Source organism: Pipra filicauda, unplaced genomic scaffold (genome assembly GCF_003945595.2).
Source record: "Pipra filicauda isolate LSUMZ 115617 unplaced genomic scaffold, ASM394559v2 scaffold301_size890592_pilon, whole genome shotgun sequence".
Lineage (NCBI taxonomy): Eukaryota > Metazoa > Chordata > Aves > Passeriformes > Pipridae > Pipra > Pipra filicauda.
The window spans coordinates 581172-601841 of record NW_024104423.1 but is presented as its reverse complement, the minus strand read 5'-3'; the positions used below and the strand labels follow the sequence as shown (position 1 = coordinate 601841).

The 20670-nt window shown below is 36.8% G+C and overlaps 1 protein-coding gene across 7 annotated transcripts in view; it reads left to right on the top strand.

Annotated features, from left to right (window-relative positions):
• Nucleotides 1-20670, top strand: part of DLGAP1 (DLG associated protein 1) — a 416743-nt gene that overhangs the window by 277357 nt on the left and 118716 nt on the right. For all 7 annotated transcript variants that reach the window (XM_039383293.1, XM_039383295.1, XM_039383297.1 and 4 more), the window contains one exon: nt 12982-13196. In XM_039383293.1, coding sequence (XP_039239227.1) covers nt 12982-13196 — 215 coding nt within the window. The remainder of the gene's footprint in view (nt 1-12981; nt 13197-20670) is intronic.

The window sequence follows — 20670 nt, the reverse complement described above, 5'->3', positions numbered from 1 at the left end:
TTATTGCTTGTTCTGATTATACACTTTAGGAGTACATCACCTACTCCCTCACAAGCTGTTTGCAGTTAATACAGCGTCACTATTTTTCACCAGTATTGTATCTTTAAATGTCAAGAATCAGATGTCTCCTCTTGGAGCTATCACACTGCCGGTGAATGTTTGTGGCAGGAACATGGATCAGAAAATATTAAAACTGTTTCATTCTTAGGAGAGCTGTGGATAGCTTTTATGCACTTTAAATGAAGCACTTATGGCACATCTAAGTGTGTGTGTAAGATGGAACAACGTCGCACAGAGAAGAGAGAAGACCATGAGGAAAAAAGAGGTTTGCTAACATGATTTGGTTTCATTTTAATGTAGTGGGACTCTTGTCTATCTGTATAGAAACTGTAGCGAGATCTCTCATACGGTTGCTTCAATGAGACAGTCAGCTTCCACATTCTGTTTTTTAAGTCAGTATGCAGACAAAGCGTAGGACTGAGGCATCCGCATTTAAAAATTGATATTAAAAGGTTTTATGGAGTGGCATGCAAAATAATTTTGATAGCCAGCCTCTGGGATTCTAATTTTTAAATGTAAATGAATGGATATGTATATTTTATATTAATTGTTAGGAGGGTGGGGTGGGGGAAGAGGAGGCAATACAAATGCTCAGAGTGTGTTTATAGATCTGTGTATGGATTGCAGAGGGAAAGGGGTTTCAAAATAGCCTCAGGTTGCAACCTTTTGAGCTTTGGGGTTTCTTTTTATTAAGTCTCTTCTGTCTGAATTTTGTGGGTGAGAAGAAATCATAACTTTAGACTTGATTGCTGTGGTTACTTTGGACCCTGAGATTTCTTTTGTTGATGTTTTTGTTTACTCCTTCGGTCTTCCTCTTGGGTTCAGATAAAATAGCTGACAATTCAGTATGTGACCAGATGGCTAGAAAAGAGTGAAAAACTGTGCCAGCATCAGCTTTAAATGAACACCTCCATAGGGACCTTTAGATAATGTTTAGCTGACAGGAATAGACTCCTGAAGTGGAATTAGAGGACATTATCTGTGTCTGTATGAAAATACGTCCAACAATTGTCAAGGGTAAGAATAACTAAATTCTCACTTAGAATAACTAAATTCTCGCTGTGTTTCCCATCCTTACTGGTAGTTTCATTTTGGTTTTCACTTAATTTTGTTTCATTTTTTTTAATGATATGTCATTATAAAAACAAGGGAAATATAACAGGTTTGAAATTGTTGGGTTTTTTTAAAGGAAAATCTTAACCGAGCATCAGTTAACATTGGAAGTAATATTCAAAGAGTACAGTAGATTCAAGGAAGCGAGTCAGGATTATATCTTCACTCTTGGCAGCTTGAAAGGATGAAAAATGCATATAGGTATTAAAAGAGTCAGTCTATTTTGAATGCATCCCATTGCTTTTCTCTTCACTGTATCACTTATCTTTTTACACTACAAGCCCTTTGGGGCTTGGACTTTGTTCCCTTTTGTATTTCCACAATGGGGCACAGGATCTAACTGAGGCCTTTTAGCTGTCCTGCAGTATAAATGTGTATTAACAGCAGCAGAGTACTAGTCTGTTAGTGGGTTGTAGAATTATTCTGTATATCTGTTGTTTTCCTGGTGACCTTCTCACTATTGTACCAAAAGGCTGGTGTCCTGTGTTAGAACAATTAGAAATACCCAAAGTAAGAAGAAAGCTGGAAATTCATTACCACAGTGGACAAATGAGAATTTAATTTCATTATTATGATGCTTCTTTGTTGCTTTATTTAACCCATTAAATGTTTAATAGATGCTTTTATCAACTCATTTGTAATTTAAGTTATTGTCTGTGGTCCAGGACATAAACTCTCACGACCTAAACTGATCCTTCAAAGAGGCAGCTATTTGTTTATGCAAGCTCATCTTGTGACAGTATCAGAATTCAACTCAGGGTACTCAGGATAATTTTCTTTATCTTGACAGATCTGAGTACATTAGAGATCACAGGCAACATTGACTTCACATTTCCTTGTAAGGGCTTTTATCATAAAAGTATCTGCATGAATTCTCAGTGTAAATACATGGAAATAACAAACAATTATCTAGCTTGCTGTGATATTTTCCATATAACTGTTCTGTGGAAGGAGTTGGCAGTAGTTTGTATTGCAGATGGGCTTATTTCTCATAGTTTGGAATTTGGATCGAGTGCAGAGTCTTCCTGCATTGCACTGTCTTTCTTTACCCCAGCAGGCTCTGTTTCCAGCCCTGGTGCTGAGGCACAATGTTCATCCTTGGAGGTCTAGGGGAGGTTTGAGTAAACACTGTGCATTTTCAGAAAGAGATGTTATCCCAGACTAGTCTAAAGACCGCCAAGCAAATGTTTTCCTCTTACCTGCATTTTGGGAACAGAATTGCATTTTTATTTTCTATTTCTTCTTTTAAGAGTGATGAGCTGGATTGTACAAAGATAATGTCCTTTTTTTTAGTTGATTTTTACTTCAGGAAAGTGCTTGTGTTTGATCCGGGTTTATGGTTGGACAAAAGTGAAGGAAGGCAAGAAAGAACTGTTCATGTTTTATCAAAATTCTTCTTCAAAATGGTTTCCCTCCCTTGAAAGAGAAACTTATAAGGCAGTGGACAGCCTCTATTTCTCCACTAGCTTCTCCTCTGGAAAAAACGAAATGAGGCAATGCTATAAAGACAAAATGTAAGAGGCAGTTCTTTTCTTCGAACAATAGGGTCTAAATACATTGGGATATTTTTGACAGTCTTGTTTTCTATGAATTCATGATTTTTGGAGCTAATAGAGTATCAAATACACTGCAGAGTTTGCCTCTGATTATAGTTTTGCCATTCAATGTTCCCCGTAATTGCTGTTCACGTTGTCCTTGGTCCATTTGTTAAGAGATTGAGAAAAATACAAAGGATGACATTTTTTGTATTAATCCTCTTTTCTTCTTATGTGAGTCAGTCATAAGTTTTCCTTTAGTCACAACTGATGAGATTGAAGTCAGTTGTGTCAGACACTTGGGGCTGAGGATGGAAATTTTATTTCTCAAAACTGAAGTGCAGTAGGTGGAGACAGCAGTGCAACCCTTAGAGTTCCACATTTGCATTGCTTGCCATTTGGTGAGATACACTGAGAAATACTATAAAAAAAGTTTGTAGATGTAGTCAGAATTTTCTGGTGGCAAAGGGTTCCGGTTCATACTGCACTGGGTTTCCTGTGTGAAGGTTGCCTGTAATGGGCATTATTATACCATGTGTAGTGCTAAGAAACTCATAATCTAAGTGACTTGTTTTCCAGTCTCAGGACAAGGCACTTCCACAGTTTCTTAGGAGATACTGCTCAGTCCCAGTTCCAGCCTCTTTCTGTTGCCTGTCCATGGATAGATGTCCATGCCAAATAGATCCTAGGTTCAGGGTGCTAATAAGGGCCAGTAAGTACATTATGATTTGTTAACATGGTATGTTAAATTACAAGGTGTTCATCCTTACACCACAGCAATTTATGTTAGATCTGTTATACTGGGCTTATCTATGCCAGTCCATCTGCATTTTTAGTTTATGTCTATGTTTTCCTCATTTATAGTGTTTGCATTTCAGATTCTACGTCAGTTTCCAGGTAATAGAATAATCATGAAAACGTTTGGAAATTCTTAAATATTCATGATTTTTGAAATCAGCTAGTATCTAGGAACATTAAAACTGAAAAAATATTCACAAAAAACTAATTTACTTCAGTTTTTAAATAGTGACATAGGTAATAGGAGTAATGAATACAATTAGGGAATTTGTGGAAATTATAAAGAAAGCACAAAATAACGTATTTTCAAAAACGGTATTACTAAGAGGTAATTCCTTTAAATCTATATCTTGGTTATTTAACCTACCTGCAAACCCACTCAGATGTCAGTGCTATACTGAGACAAATATATAGGAGTGTATATTTCAGTATAATTGTCTTCCTTATCTTTGCAGTCCTTTATTTTAGCTAAAAAAAAATTAGTAAAAAAAGAAATTGTCAACTATGTTGGTAAGAGTGATCTTGCCACATATTTCACCATGAACAACTGTTGTGTTCTTATTCATTTAATTAAAGCCTGTACTGACCTTTGGTGTCTTCAGTAATTCAGTAATGGAGGCCAACTAAGTACTGTTCTACAGAGAGCTGTTCTACAGCAATGTGAGTACTTCACATTTAGCTGCAGTTTTATCTGCCCATGTTCCTTTAAGTGATAATTCTCTGTCCTTTAGTTTTATTGCCATCCTGTAACTTCTTAATATTGAATATACTGGCACTGATCTTATTTTTTCTACATTAACTTGAATTACCATCAGTTCATTCTGTTACCATCCTTACATTCTAATAGCACATCCATTAAGGAACGTAATTCTGGCAACTGGATCCTATTGCTAGCACAGCATAAGTAGGAGTTAGCAACATACTTGGGTGACACTACATTACATATACTGTTATGTGAGAAATGTTTATTAAAATTATGGCTGCACATAACAGCTGGCATTTGGTATCTATTTCAGTTCCTTCATGGATAAGATTTGATTCAGTCCTGGATCTCACTTCTTTCTGTAGCCTTAAATGTTTGGAGAGTTCTAATCTTACCATTTTCAGCAATGTCACTGTTAAAAAAAAAACAACAAACAGCAACAACAACAGAAACAACATTTCAACCTGCATCTGAGTTTGAAAGCTTAACTTTTGTTGTGGAAACATGCAAAGTAAATGGGGAAGAAAACACTGAGCAGCAATACATTTTCCTCAGTCTGTACAAAGTCATAAGGAGTATTTCCCTTAATCCAGTTACTGAATATTTTGTTTGTTTGTTTCAAAAATGGAATTTATAGTACAGTTCTTGAGTGAGGAAACACTACAGTGCCAGAAGAGTGGTCTGAGCCTGGTCAGCTGGCCACATTTTCTATTCTGCCTTGTGCTGTGCTTGTTGCACAGGTGAGCTCCTGTCACTCGTGAATTAAGGAATAAGAACATCAATCTGTTGTATATTCTTTGTCCTTTCATCCTCTTACCCTAAAATTGTGCAATGGACTGTCTTCTTTAGATTTCTGATAGATATGTATTTCTCTCACCAAAGGCTAAACAATGTGTCATGCAGATGGATGAGGCACTGTGACAGTTCTGATGGGCCAGGGCTTCCAAAGACAGTCTTTGAATTGTGTCCAGGAGTCTTTTATGCAAATAAGTTTGTGTCTAATTTTGGTTTACTGACATAACCCCAGCCTGCTAACCAGTTTTTAGGAAATATTTGAGGTTTCCTGGTCTATAGCAATTCAGTTCCCAGCAGATAAGAGTCAAGACAGTCACCTAGATTTGATATCAAAGGGGACACTACTGTAGAAGAGAGGTGACCATTTAGAGTCACTGCAAATACACAGTGTGGTTTTCTGAAACCAAGAAAGTTTCCTTACAGCCAAATGAAATCTTCTTATGCAGGTATATTGCATTGCTGTAATCCAAACAAAGGGTTGTGGAAGATTCAGTGAAGTCTGTCCACTGGCCACTAAAATGTGACAGAAGATAATAACCAGCTGGAGATGGCATCTTAACTGCATTACTTACAGCAACCGCCTGTGAGAGCACATTAGCAAAGCACCAGAGACTACCCAGTTACAGTCAGCCAAAAGAAACAGCGTAAGCGCTGTTTCTCAAAATGCTCTCTCCACCACATGTGTTTTCTTCCAAGGATTCAGATTCAGCTACATGTTCTCCACCCACTAGCCAGTCTCCTGCTGTCTGCTTGATAGTGGGCTTGTGGTGGTGTGTAGTGAAAGAGAGATAAAATGACATCTCATCTAACAAGATTGCTTTTGATGGCAACCAGTCACCACAAAAGAAGATATATAGAAGAAATGAGAAAACATTTCTCCATTGCTAGTCATTGAAAGGGTCCTTTCAAGGATTGGTATTCATGTTAACAGTCATCCTGTTGTCCTTAACTGGGCAAGAAGCCATATGTCGTTATAAACAATGGCATAGAATGCTTCAAGGGTATTGTGAAAGATGAGAACAAATGTCTACCCTCTGCCACTGAGAGAATATCATACATGAGTATCACTGAAGCAGTTTTAGTTTGAGGTCCCAGCCGAGAGTCCTGTTCTGCGATCTTCGGTTATGTTTCCCTCAGCTAATGGACATGGTAGTTGCTGTTTGCCTTCCTTTCTGCAGAACATGTAAGGCACTTGGCTGGAATCATTGTATTGGCATGGCCCTTTTCAGGGTTGGTTGGTTGGATTTTTATGCATAAAGCAGAAGGAGAAAATGTATCTGGAATCAAGACATGGTAGTTTCATGTAAAAGACACGCATTCCTCTACATAAAACTGAATGTGAATCAGATCGACAAGCCAGTGGGTAAGACACTTTTTGATGAATGAACGTTATAAACTGGAGTGGTGCTTGCAGATTTTGTCTATTGGCTGACTCGATGAGGATTCATACTGGTTTAGAAGAATTTCCAAATTACTGTTGTGTGAAGGAGGATTGCAGTTCTTCACCCTGTTTGTTCATGTTTGATGCAAGGGGTAGGCACAGAATTGTGGAAATAATGTTCCATCTTGGACAGGCTCTTTGTTCTGGCTGTTAATTTTCTTCTCGTAAAAAAATATGGAGATAAGTCAGCTAAATTAAATTAATTTCTAGTAGAACATGATTGCTCAAAGAGTACAAGCTAAAGCAAGTGTTGCTACAGATACTGAGTATATTAAGTTTGTCCTAAAGAGAGGCAACCCTCCTATCTGCCTTTATGAAAACACTTGAGGCTTATTAAACATATATTGTTCTTTCTGCTTTCTAAGGCTTCCTTTTTTTGCATACTTCAATGATTCTTAACATATGCACATTGATAGAAAGAAATGCTACTCATACTTATTGGTCTGATTAATTCAATATTCATGAGTGCCAGGAATAGGCTTAGTAAATGGAAGATGGCAATTGAAACTTCCTTTACAGCATTCAGAAGAGGCATAATAATGACTAAGACCAAATTGCATGGGTTTGAAAAATCTGCACTGAGCAGTCATTAAGCATTGTTCTTCAGTTATGTGATTTCAATTCATTAAGTATTTGCATACTAATAGAAAGCTAAAGTTACAAGTCTACTGCTGTGAGCAATCGCTAGCCACTCCTTCCAGTCCTTTTGTTTACTTCTACAGTCATCCACACTGCTTTGGCAAAGCATGGGGAGAAGCTTTAATGATTTCAGCTGCAATAAACCAAATCAAACGAGATCAATAATGAACTTAATTTGTTATAGAGACAGTCTGTTTGCTATTTCATCCAGTAAGGTAAGTTAATAGCTATTTGGGGCAAAAAAAAGAAGGAAATTAAGTATTCTAATTTAATTGTTTAGAAATTGAATAAAAACTGTTTTCTTTACCTTTGCCACTACATTCTGGTCTTATTTCACATATCACTATGTGTGAGCTTTTGAAATTAATGTTTGAAAAGAGGGAGACCAGTATACCTGTTTGCTTGGTTTCTTTATTTGGGGTCCTAGACTACCTATTAGAAAAATCCAGTTCCTTTAGATCAAAAAATGCATTAAAGGAAATGACTAGTCAGTCCAACCTGGCTAATGACAAAGTGTGAACACTTCCAGAATAACATAAATTTAGTTAAAGATCAGGACAGGTAATCTATACATTAAATGATGTTGAATCCAGGTAAGATGTTGGCTAGTAGCAGTACTTCACCTTTATAGTCTCCTCTGTTTACAAGAGAATATCAGCCACTTAACCAGAAGAAACTATTGTCAGACTTAGCTTTCATACATGTAACAATTTATTTCTAGGTGTATGCTGAAGTCTTAAGTTTCAGCAAGCTGCATGTCTCAGAGGCCTTTGTTGACTATTTTCTATATATTTTCGTGTAATACTGGTGTTCTGTTTCACTATGCTTTTTGTGTAAGTGAAGTGTACTCTTCATTTTTAGGCTTGTAAAGAAAGAATTGTACATGAGCCTAAAGATCATTTGCAGAATGAAATGTTTCCAGGTTCTCTATTACTTTGATAGTGTGAATAATAGTAGTTCTATTTGAATAAAAACAATCGTGTTCATTGTTAGATCTGAGTTTAGCTCTTCCCCTTTTTTCATGAGAGTAAAAACAATCATGGAAGTGATGTTCCTGCTTGATATTCTGATACTGGAAAAATGCTATTGCTAAGGTAATTGGATGATATGATTTTCTTAAAAGCATGAAACAGCTTTATCTCAAGTATGTCAATCTTAATCTCATTAATCCTCTAAGGCAGCAGATACCTTGCATATGCACTTGTGTGCAGTGTAATACGTGACCTTGCAAGACATAATTTTGGACATTCAAACAAAGTAAGAGCCTGTGGGAAAATTTGTGCAGACTCCCTGACTGAAAAAAATAAAAGAGATGGAGGTTCACAGAGACACTTCTCCCGGCATTTTTTCTGGATCAGCAGAAGAAAACACACTACAGGATGATTAGTACCATATGTATAAAAACAGAATGTATTAAATAATCTGATTTATTTTATTTTTGTAGTTTTTATTTTGGAGAGGGCTTTGTATTTTGGAGGGGTTTACTTTTTTCTCATAATGTGAAACACTTTACTGTGACAGTAAATTGCACTGTCCGCATGAGCTGTTACAGCCATTACTTTTAGGCACCAAAGAAAGCACTCTGAAAAACAGGTCACTTCTTTTAGTAGGTATTGCTTGAGGTTTTGACTATAGGCATAACAGTTGACATTATTTTATCTGTCTGTATTTTTTAAACAGTAAAATAGGTACAATGAAAAGAAACGCTGAGCTTTAAGGGTTGTTTGTCCTACTCAAATAATACACAGACAGTGCTCTGAGACCCTTTCATAAATGTATTACAACTGGTAATAGCCAAAGCAAAACTTCTAAAGTGTCTCTTTACACTGCAAATGCTCTTTATCAGTTACACAATGTCTTACTGTTTTCTCTTACTCCAAACAAAAAACAAGATTAAAGGGAGCTGGACCCAAATTTCTGCCCCTAATATTCTCTTATATACTGAAATGTTACTATTAAAAAAAAAAAGGAGTAAAACCAAAATTTTAAAAAATAAAGAGACTTAAATGCCTACGGAAAAAACCTGGTTAAACTACTTAACTAAAAAAGCTTTTTAATCAGATATCCATTACATTCTTTTACTGCAGCTTTGTCTAGGCAGGCAAGATTGTACAAACACTCTGACTTCCTCAATGTGTTAACTGAAATTAGAAGCATATCTGAATTGGTATTTTAGGCTTTTCTCTGAATCTGGATGCCTCTTGTAACCAAAGCCATCCTTTTCTCTTTGGGGCATACAGACTTTACCCTTAAACCCATAATACAGAATTGGAACTTGGGTCACTTTGGTATCATTTCCTTTGGTTTTGCACATGCAGGTAACTTTCAATATGCAAACCAAACCAGTAGGTTTGTGGCACTCATTGAGATTGCTTTGCCCTGGTCTCTATGTGAACAGCTCAGCTTTCTTTTTCTGCATCTAGTGTTTTTAAAAGACAGAAAAGCTACTAAAAAGGTAGAGTGTTGTTTTTCAGTGATTGCTTGCTTCACAGATATGAGCAGAGTTCAAACTGGAAACTTCTCATCGCATCATACAAATTGTGGGACTAGAGCAATGCATTCAAACCTCATCATAGTGTTTGCATGTGTAAATAGGAAGTTTCATGATAAATCCATTTCAACCAGGATTCAAAACCTGGCCTATCATAGCTAAATCATTTTGAGAAGCTTTGGGATAAAAAGTATTGTATGTATACATGGGGTTATTGATAACAGAACTCAATAATTCCAGAGAAAGTGTGCCCGCAGTAACTACGTCTCATCACTTGTACTGCACTTATAAAATGCAACATTAAATTTAACAGTATATCTATTATTTAATAAAACTACAAGCATTCAGCTTAACTGAATTAAGGGTGCTGTATGAACATTGTAACTTTAACTCCTATGATTTTTTTTCCATTAAAGACACCAACCCTAACATTATACTAACATGTTTCATTTAGTGCACTAAAGATCAATTCACTAATTTATCTTAACGAGAAAAAGCAAATATCTTCAATTAAAGCATAATGAATAAAATATTAAACAGATCGAAGTGCATATCCTCTGAGAATTCACAGATTGTCTGCATACTCTGACTTTGATATCTAATATCTGCCTAAAAACTGATTGGAAATACACTGTTACAGGTTTTAAACTTCTGACTGAAGTTCGAGCATGTCATCAAAATGTCATCAGAGCTTGATTTTACTAAACCTGTCTTAACTTCTGTTTTTTATGAGTGATTTGAAAAGCCAAGATTTTACAGTTGACAAGCAGAAGCTGTAAGTTCCATAATGTATGTGAGAGGTGGTATGATTGTATATTCACTGTTTGATGATGTTCTAGGCCTAGAAACAGTGCAAGAATAAGACCTGAAAAAAATGTTATCCTCTGTCTGTCATAAGGGGCTGGGGGTGGAATGTAAAATGCTGTGTACTCTTCTACATCAAAAATCACAATCAAAACCACTACCAAGTCCCAGCTTCATTTGGACTTAAAAAAGGTATACATATCAGGAAAGCATCAGCTTTCCAGATCTGCTGTCTAGGCATAAACTTAGAAGTCATAGAACTGAAATATTGCTTTTTCTTTTTTTTTTTCTTTTTTTTTTTTTTTTTAACATGGAAAAATATCAGAGCTGTTTATTCAATCCTTTTCCTCCAGTGGATTCCGTACTCTCTGTCTTACCCTTTTCTAGAAAAATATTTTAAGAGTGTTTAGGTGTATTTATTCAATAACTTCCTATAGATGCCCAATTCTGCATGCCATCATTCAGTAAGAAAACTGGAATTTGAGCTATATTCCTGCCTTAAGGAATTTATATTCTTGAAGGACAGGAAAATGTATTTCTAAAAAAAATATCAGTATGCAACAAACACTGCAAGCTGCTGGAAGATAAGAAATTAAATGTTTCTCAGAAGTAGAGCTACCAGAGCTGTTAACTAAAGGATATTTAAAGACAACATGGAAATTTACTTTAAAAAGGCACATAGAAAGAATTAGTTAAATAAAACATGTAGCAGTTGAGAAGGAGGTCTAAGTCCTGAGAAGACTGAGTCATAAGAAGAAATATTGATAAAGGTGCAAACTAAAGTAGACTTCCTGGATTAAATCTTCAGTCCTTTGAGGAAAATATTGAAGCTCCAATTGAGTTTCAAGGCCAAACTTGACCAAGAGAGATCTGGGAGAACAGAACACAAGAGGAAAGGGCTGTTTGAACCTGGTAGTTCAAGAAAAGCCCTAAATCATTATGTCAGTAGCAGGGAAAGAAGAGTCCATGGAGGAAGAAAGTTGGCAGGGTCTTGGGTTTGAAATCGTCAGGAAACAAAGCAAAGGCATAGCTTGTGAATAGTTTAATTAATAAAATTAGTTATAATTAGTAATAAGTTGATAAAGGCTTAGGACCATTAAATTTCTTTGTTCCTTTGTATATCACAGTGGTTTTTGATTTGCAGTTTATAGCAGTATAGGTTGATAAAAGGCCATCAAAAATTTTACTTATATTAACAGTAACAGTTGAAAGGCCTTACAGCCTCTGGACTTAGACTTATATTTGTCGTGGGAATAAACAGCTAAACTGTTAGCAAACATTTCAATGTTTCAGTTTTGGTTTTCTAAACAAACTGGTGTGTATATGCCCTGGCTGTAAGCTGGGAAGCAATGGATACACAAGGTCCTCAGCCAAAGTTCAATGTTGATGAAGACCAGACTTTCCATAGAAAAGACACACTGATTATCCTGGTAGGTGTTAGTATTTGTAAGTTGCAAGACAAATTTAGTAACCCAGATTCGTGATTCCTTGTTTAATGTGGCTTCTAAGGTTTTCTGAGCATTATAGCTATAGCTGGCTTTATAGACTTGATTCACTGAGAATAATCAAAGCAGCAAACTAAAAATTCACAGCTACTTGTATTCAAGTCTAACACAAACTGTGTTTACTAAAAAGCCCTTTTGAGGGTTCAACTTTAGCATAAAAAGCGGCGTTTCTGCAAAATAGCTTCAAAAACCCTACTCCACTGCATGTTGTTTCTGTAGTTACAGGAAAAAGAAGGATGTTGGTTTACATGGTCAGAAGCCCCAAGAGCAGAGGAAAGGAGACAATGAGTGGGCAAGAGCACTTTGCTCTTGGACTGTCCTTTGTTATGTCTCAAAATCTCATGAACACACATTCCCAGTGTTCCAGATTTCCAGTAAAAAGAAGGGACAAGACACACTTCAGATAATGAGAAATAATGCACATCAATAAGAAGAAAAAAGGAAGGAATAAAGAGATGTATGACTCAGACACTCAGCCTAACATAATTTAAAAGGAGGATCCCTGCAAACTGTCAGGTGTTCAGTCACACAAATTATGCTATAGAAGCAATAGTAGTAAAATTTCACACTTGCAAACCTACTTTTGTGAGGATTAATACATAGCTCCACTAATCTGAAATGTATCTTGAACCAAAATCATCCCAGTAAGTGTTCCTATGCACACTCTATCACAAAAGATTGTAATATAGACATTCACATTTCAGCCTTTGTGCCTCCCCAAAGATGTTCAGTATGTTGAGTTGAACCAAAAGCACCCTGATCTGGTTTATAAATGCTTCGAATGAAAATATCCCAAAAAAACCAGATTTGTCCAGCCCAGTATTAGACCTAACTGAGGTTTCTGTGTCAGCATGTTTGCTAGAAACTTCCCAGTGAAGTAATGGAAAATAGCAAAGAACTCCAGACATGCTTGTGACTATGCAGAGGGAGAAGTGGGTCTCCATTGCAACCAGCAACACGTAGTCAAATACGACTGAGAATGGGCCTTTGGCCATCAGAGTTTTTGTTATGGCTCTGTTGTGGCTTATCACAGTCAAATCTTGCTATGAAATAACATCAGGGGTGTACTAAAATGAGAATTGTGTTTATCACTTCAGGTTCCTCAAGATGAATGGACTGGGTACACCCCACGAGGAAAAGATGACGAGATTCCCTGCCGACGAATGCGTAGTGGCAGTTACATCAAAGCCATGGGGGATGATGACAGTGGAGACTCAGACACAAGTCCGAAGCCATCTCCAAAGATTGCTGCACGGAGAGAGAGCTATCTCAAGGCCACCCAGCCATCCCTTACAGAGCTCACCACCCTCAAGTAAGTCCATGTTTTACTACAACATATAGAGCTCTCCATTAAGACATACAGTTTGTTCCTATTTGTTTCTACTCTTTACTTCCAGCTATTGGTTGAGAAAATATTTGAACAAGTGTGTTCAGTCATGCTTATTTTGCATGGTTTTTTTCTGAACATGAGTAAATTTGGGGATGCATTTCAATATTATTCTGAAAATTGCAAAGTATTTTAACATGTTAGTGTTGAGTATCCAGATATGTAAAGAGCAGGTCTGCTCTTTAAATACTTCCCTGAATTATAGATTTGGCCTACAAAACTTTGCATAACTGTGTATTTATATATAGTCAACATGTGAAATTAGCCTTAAGCTAGTCTTTGCAACTCATAAGAGGGTGTCTGACATTTAATTAAAAAGAACAAAGACTGTTTGAAAGTAGGCAAATCCGTGTTTTCCACTCAGAATTGCACTGTACTTTGTGGAGAACCAAAACCTGGAACTTGTTTAATTGTTTATGAAAGTTCTAGTCAAAAAGAATCATGAGTTTATGGTTTTTAAATGTCACTATGTGTTTTACTTTTATTTGGACCTTTTAAAAAAGCCACCCAAATTCTCAGGAAAATTGCACAAATTGACAATTTTGGTATTAGTGGGTTTTTTTAAAATAATTCTAAAATTAAGTACCCTAAAGCAAGAAAATAAATTATATCTATATAAGAAAATAGTGTGGATTTAAAATCAACAATTGTTCCTGTCTGTCTTCTACAAAATTCTTAGATATAATAGTGAATCATAGTTCACTGGACCAAAAATAACCTAATTTTAGTATGATTTCCCCAAGGCTGTAGCTTTAAAATGGAGAAAAAATTAAAAGTATCTCTATATCTTCTGGTATCCATGATTAGCATCAAAAGAATACTTCTGCATTTCCCTTATTAATTTCCTCTCCTTCCTTGTCCTCTTCTACCCCATTTTTTCCCATAGACCTTATCTGAGAAATAGATTTTAGAGAAAAGTGTTTGATCCTTGTTAAGAATGTCATGCTCTTGACATCAGTAATGAATAGACTAGCAGCAAAAAGCGTGCTTACTGCAGCTCCCCATAGCAGCCTGCCTGATTTTGTCTCAAGGGAAGCCAGCAATTGCTTCAGCTCTGTCTTTCCATTAGTGTCCAAAGGCAAAAGCAGTCTCAGTTTCTGCAGGGATTTTCATAATCTAGCTGGCGCTTGCTCAAGGGATCCAGCGATTCCTTTCATCATGCAGAAGACTTTACCACATCCTTTTCTGAGCCAAAACTCCTCCTCTGAGACCAGTAATTGCAACCTCTGCAAGGTGAACATAAATGTTACGTACCACCACAAACTCCATCGAGCCATGCTTTATGCACGGACACACTATCAGGCACGGAGTTTATTCCTTTTGAATCTTTAGAAACATGAGTTCCAGAGTTCCATAATATGTGCATGAAGTACAATGCACCACAGTGAGTGTATTTGCTTGTGGTCATTTCTGTTCTCTGTAGATAAAAGATTTGCAAAAGAATATATAAAATTATGAAAAATAAAAAGTCCTGCATGTCACTATTCACCCACAGAGGATGTTGGATCAGAGGGACCAGGCAGCAAAAGTTTTTGTGTTTAGCTTTGAAGTCACTGTAATTCAGCAAAGTGCTTGTGCAAATACTTAATTTCACATGGTTTTTAATCCCTTCCTATTCAGAAAAGCTTTTAGGAATCTTTTTCATTTTAAGCTGTACTCTGTAAAATTCATGTAAGTTTGAGAGCTGTGCAGAAGTAGGATGTAAATCACAAGATAGAAGAAGGAAATGGTAAATGATAGTAAAACAAAAAAGAGGAGAAAACATGAAATAACTTTTCTTTTTCAATGACTATTCAACATAAATTGGAATGAAATAGAGTGATCTCTTTTAATCTATGCTGATATTTTATAGAAATATCTCTTCCTGGGAAGGCTTTCACTTTCAGAGGCAATTTGTATAATATATAATTATGCATCGCTTTTATTCCTTTCTGCTGAACATGATAATTTCGGGGGGGGGGGGGGTATGAGAAACAGCTAAGTGTTTGCTCTGGGAATTAAAGTCTTCTTAAACTAGATCCTTGCAGACTTCTTCATACTTTTTTAGTAATGTGACTTTACCTTGACCATGACATTGCTTCTTCATCTCATGGCTACCCTGATTACTCTGAGAGTTGTGATATTTTTGCTGGTGTGTTGGATAGAGACTAACCTAGGACCCCTAACTCGCTCATAGGTCATCAAGCAGATGTGTGATGTGTGATAACAAGTTATTTCCTTGGCTTACTCAGTTGAGTTCAATTTGCACTTGAATAAGAGCTTTGTGGAAATGAGCCAAAAGCCACTCTAGGCAGCAGGCAGCCTTTTGCTGCCACTAGTGGACTTCTAGTTGACCTTGCAGGATATTAACACCTTAAAGCTGAGTGGTATTTCACTCCTTTAATTATGCTTTTTCTGTCTGTGAAGAACAAAAGTGTTTCTACAGCAGTAACTGTCAGGGATCTTCTGTACTTCTTTCTGCTACTCCCTTTCTCTGTTTGCTATATACAGCCTCTAGTTGGCTTCACTTTCATCTGTGGCAAAGCAAACAACTTAAAAACACATTCCCTTTTGCTTTCACTGTTGTTTTTAAAGGGATTTTTCATCTTGTGGGACTTTTCCTCTCTGAATACTTTAAGTCTAATATTGGTCTCACAACCCACACTGTTCCTCCCACCTACCTACCTACCATTGCTCATGCGCCTACTCTTCTAAGAAAGGATTTTCATTATTACCAATGTTTCTTTTTATATGAGGAATAACCTTTGAACAGCACAACTGTGTCATATCTCCTTTACATAATAAAAATTTATTTTCCTGGTTTTGCCAAGGTTTTTTCCTTGCTATACCATACAGTCTCCCTCCTACAATTTTCCTCCATTGCCATGGTTTCCATGTGGTTACAGCACATGTGTCAAATGCTGTGGGACCATTCTGGATAAAGCACAGCTTGCTGTGATTTTGAAATACACACCTCCGCTGCTGCATTCTCATTATCCTACCAGAAAGTAAGCAGATTTTTTTCTCTGTCTTTGGTGGCAGTATCCTCTTGGCGTTTAAGCTTTCACAGACTAGATAAACTGATCCAGCTGAAAACAAAGGTGGTATTTTCTTTCCCATTCCTGAAAAGTGGCAGAAGTTTATCTTTTACCTGTAAGCAGATTAAAAATTGACTGGTTATCTAACTTCTAAAGAGGGTGCAGGTGACAGATATCTGACAATTCTGTTACAGCTGAGTTTGATTCAGGACATATCCCTTCACTGTCTGTATGTACTTTGTTCATTTTTAACCTGATTTTTGTTGGGAAAAAAGTATGCAATTCCATTGCTGTCCACATGCCAACCTGTCACATCCACCTCCCAATAACTTTTGAATCCATTGGCCAACTCTCAGCAAGTTTGCTAGAAAGACTGAAATCTGAAAGATACGAAGCTCCAGCAAACTTTATGAAGTAGCTGGATAAGTCAGAGAAGGATCTGCAGCCATCTTGTTTGTTCTTTTGAAAGACTATGGGCAAACTAGCTGGTGAGTCAGCACTGGGAATAATGTGATGGCAGCATTTTCCCAGCCTGAAAGATAAGGAATATGAAAAGAACTGGAAAACTCTGTTGAGGACAAGAAATCTAAGAGATGGATCCTGTCACCATAGTTATTCCACTTCATTTTCCCCCTTTCCTCTTTTCCTTTGCAGGCACACTCTGCTAAAAGTACAGCTTCAGATTATGCTTCCAAAGTCAACATTGCTGCTATTGTGGGGACTTCAGCCACTAGAGTCTTTTGAATTCTGGGTGGGATTTTTTGTTTGCTTTTGTTGGGGTTTTGGGTGGGGTTTTTTGTTGGGGTTTTTTTGGGGGGGAGGTTGCTTTTGGGGCTTTTTTGTGCTGGTGGTGGTGCTGGTGGGGTTTTTTGTTTTTGCAAAATATTACAGAACTTAATGGTAATCTATTTATTGACATGGGGTTTGGATTATATACAGTTGTGGCATTGTTCCTTTGAACTCATATTTGATCATGTAGACTTTTTTCTGAGACAAGTTCTACTCTGTGATCAGTGAATTGAAAATTTCAATTGTCTTGATACTTTGGAGATGCATTTATAGGATTTATGTAAAAAGGAGAGGAGTAAGAACAGAAATTAAATTTTTCTTAGCAAATATTTATTTTCAAAGTATTTTACTAGACATTTGTTGTTTTTCCAGTCAGATGTGACTTGGAGAAACACAATTCTAAACACCACAAACACTTTTTAATGCACCAGGTTTCACCACTGATGATGAAAAAGTATGTGAGTATATAAGCAAAAAGCATTAGGCTTTTCTCCTTTTTGTCTCCTGGTAAAGAATTGGTCTATATAACTTCTGTCACCACTGAATCTATTCCTATGATTTACTGCTTAGATGGGTGATACTTAGAATAAACCAAACAATTCCTAACTTTAAAGTTTATCAGAGACATTCCAAAATTAATATTTCAAAATATGTGCCTACTCACACTTACATTTTGATGTGTTAATACAAATATCATAAGTACTTTCGACTTGTATGTTTATGGGAATAGGAAGATAAAACTGTTTTGAAAACCTCTGTGTCATTTTTCTTTATATCCTATAAAATCACAATAGATAATCAAGCTCAGTCAAGTGGTAGAATCTGGTAGCAAGCTTAGTAGCGGTGACAAAAGCAAGAAGAAAGAGGTAGATCTGATTTGTACATCCTTAATTCCAACTTTTTCATCACCTTTCTGAGAATTGTTCAAGTCAGTTTCTGGAGGAAAAACTACCAAGCTAGAGTCAACCTATGTTACTAATCAAAGCTTGACAGAGTTGCAGAACCAACTCTGCTAGGATGACTTGGAAAGAGAATCAAACCACCGCATTGTTACTTAGTATAAGATGTTTCAGATAGAAAATCCCCTGATCCTTGTAGAATTGATCCTAGGGAAGTGTCTATACTGGGGGAAATTGTAAGAGGAGATGGAAAGATAATTGTAGCCTGAAACACTGGCTAGGCTCTTCTGGCATTTGAGCAAATTGAAGCTGATGTCCTTACACTACACTTCATCACAAGGCACAGCATACATCCTTAGATGTGATAACCGTTCCGGGCTTGGGAATGAGCTCCTATTTAGTTGAGGTGTTTCTATATTACTATAAGGTACTCCCAAAATATCCAGAAAAAAGGTGTCATATAAACAAAAGCATACTTTTTTTTTTTTTTTAAATTTACATGGTGTCCTCATTCTGCTGAAATGATCTGACCCACATCACAGACATGGGGGAAGGGAGAGGGAAAAGAGAGATGGTGCAATACCACATTTTCATGATGGTGAATATTTTTAGACACATGCAGGGAAGCTTGTTAATTTTCTTTCTTGTTGAGTGACTGCCAATTAGGGAACAACTACTTTGCTAATTAGTACAAAAGGAATAAGTCTGATTAACCTTTCACTAGTGTTTTGCAGTATGTTTTCAGTACAGTTGGTTTAATTGTTTCATGTTGCAGTCTCTTTCATTTTCATCAAACCTGTAGCTAACTGGAAAGAATTGTTTTTATTTTCCTCGAGGTGTGTTTTGTTTGTTCTCTGGAAGAGGGAGTTTTTTGGATTTCACATTAAAGAGACAGGAGCATCTCCCTGAGCTTTGGACATGCAGCCTAAGGATTAGTATTCCGGAACTATTATTTGCCTAGGTAGTAACTTTCCTAGCTCGTAGTCACTGATGCATGATATATTACTTAACTTTTTATTCATATTATTGCAATCCATTCTCTCTTCCATCTGAAACTAGGGAGAAGCTGTTGGACACAGTCCTCACTTTTCATGCTTGTGTGTCAGGTATGATTAGGTTCAGTGAATAATTTATAAGTCAGAAGAAAATTTGAAAGGCAAGACAAAGAAAAATATATTTATTTTGAGGTAGTAGGTGGTCATACTTCTGAAGCCAATGCTTTCCTTATGGCAGCTGACATCTCTTTTGTGTACATGGCGTTTAAGGAGCAGGGGATATTGATTTATTCAAGGAACTTTGAGCTTGGAGTTTTTAATGAACAGTTGTTATTGATGAATTTATAAAGCGTATTCGGTCAGTTAAGGCTTAGTATCCCTGATGGGCATGAGAGAAAGCTTGTGCCCCATGGTAGCTTCCCTTCTAGGCTTTGTTTCCCCTCACACAAAGGCATGTATGCCTTCACAGCACAGAAATCAATCCACTTATTTCTCTGTACAACCCTCTGTGGAGACAGGACATCCCTACAGTTCACTGCATAGTACATGGGTAGGATGAGCACTCCTCTCTACTTCTGTGATGATCCCCATAAGTTTATCTTACAATGAAACTGAGACTCCCTAGATATTACAATCTCACTGGTAGCTTATGTCATCCTAAAACTTACCCTTCTGTTATTCCACACCTAGCTTCATATGCCCTGTTATACCAATACTGTCACATTTGTATAAAGTTATTTCTTTTTTCTCTAAGACAAGAAGTGAGAATTTTGTTGTAATCTGTGACCTATACTACTGTTGTTGTCCCTCTTGTACTTTTACCTTTGTGTGCCGAAATTTGAGGAAATGAAACAGTTACCATTAAATTACATAAAAATAAATATGGAATCATAGAATGATTCATATGGATCATAGATGATCCATATCACAGATCACCTCATTCTAGCCCCCCTGCCTTGGGCAGGGACACCTTCCACTAGACGAGGTTGCTCACAGCTCCACACAACCTGCCCTTGAACACCTCCAAGAATGGTGCATCCACAATTCCTCTGGGCAACCTGCTCCAGTGCTCACCATTCTCACAGTAAAGAATTTCTTCCTAATAGTTAATCTAAACCTGCCCTCTTTCAGTTGAAAGCCATTCCCCCTTGTCTTACCACTACATACCCTTGTCAGAAGCCCCTCTCCAGCTCTCTTGCAGGCCCCCTTTAGGTACTGAAAGGCCACAGGAAGGTCAACCTGAAGCCTTCTGTTTTCCAGGCATAAATACTAGCCGAAAAAGAAAAAGCCTATAACTTTAATAGTCAAAGTGTGATTTTTCGGCAATACTAAAGAAGAGTTTTGTAAGTCAGTAATTGGTTAAAAATGCCAATCTCATTTAGATGATTGCTTTATTTGCAGAAATTAAAATCCTTGTCCTCTATCTAGTTATCTGGCTCCCCTTTGCATAAGATTTAGCTTTATGTTCAACATAGTTACAGATGAAAGTTAGGACTTCCAACTTCTTTGCTTCTCTCCGTTAGATCCTATAAATAATTATGCATTTTACAGAAAATTGTGTTGATGAATGCAAATTCACCTCATTGTCTGTTTTAAAAAACAAAACATATCACTGCATTTTATGGATCAAATGGGCACTTCTAGGGCTTGTGTTAAGAAAACAATTACAATTACAAAAACAATTACAATTACAACACCA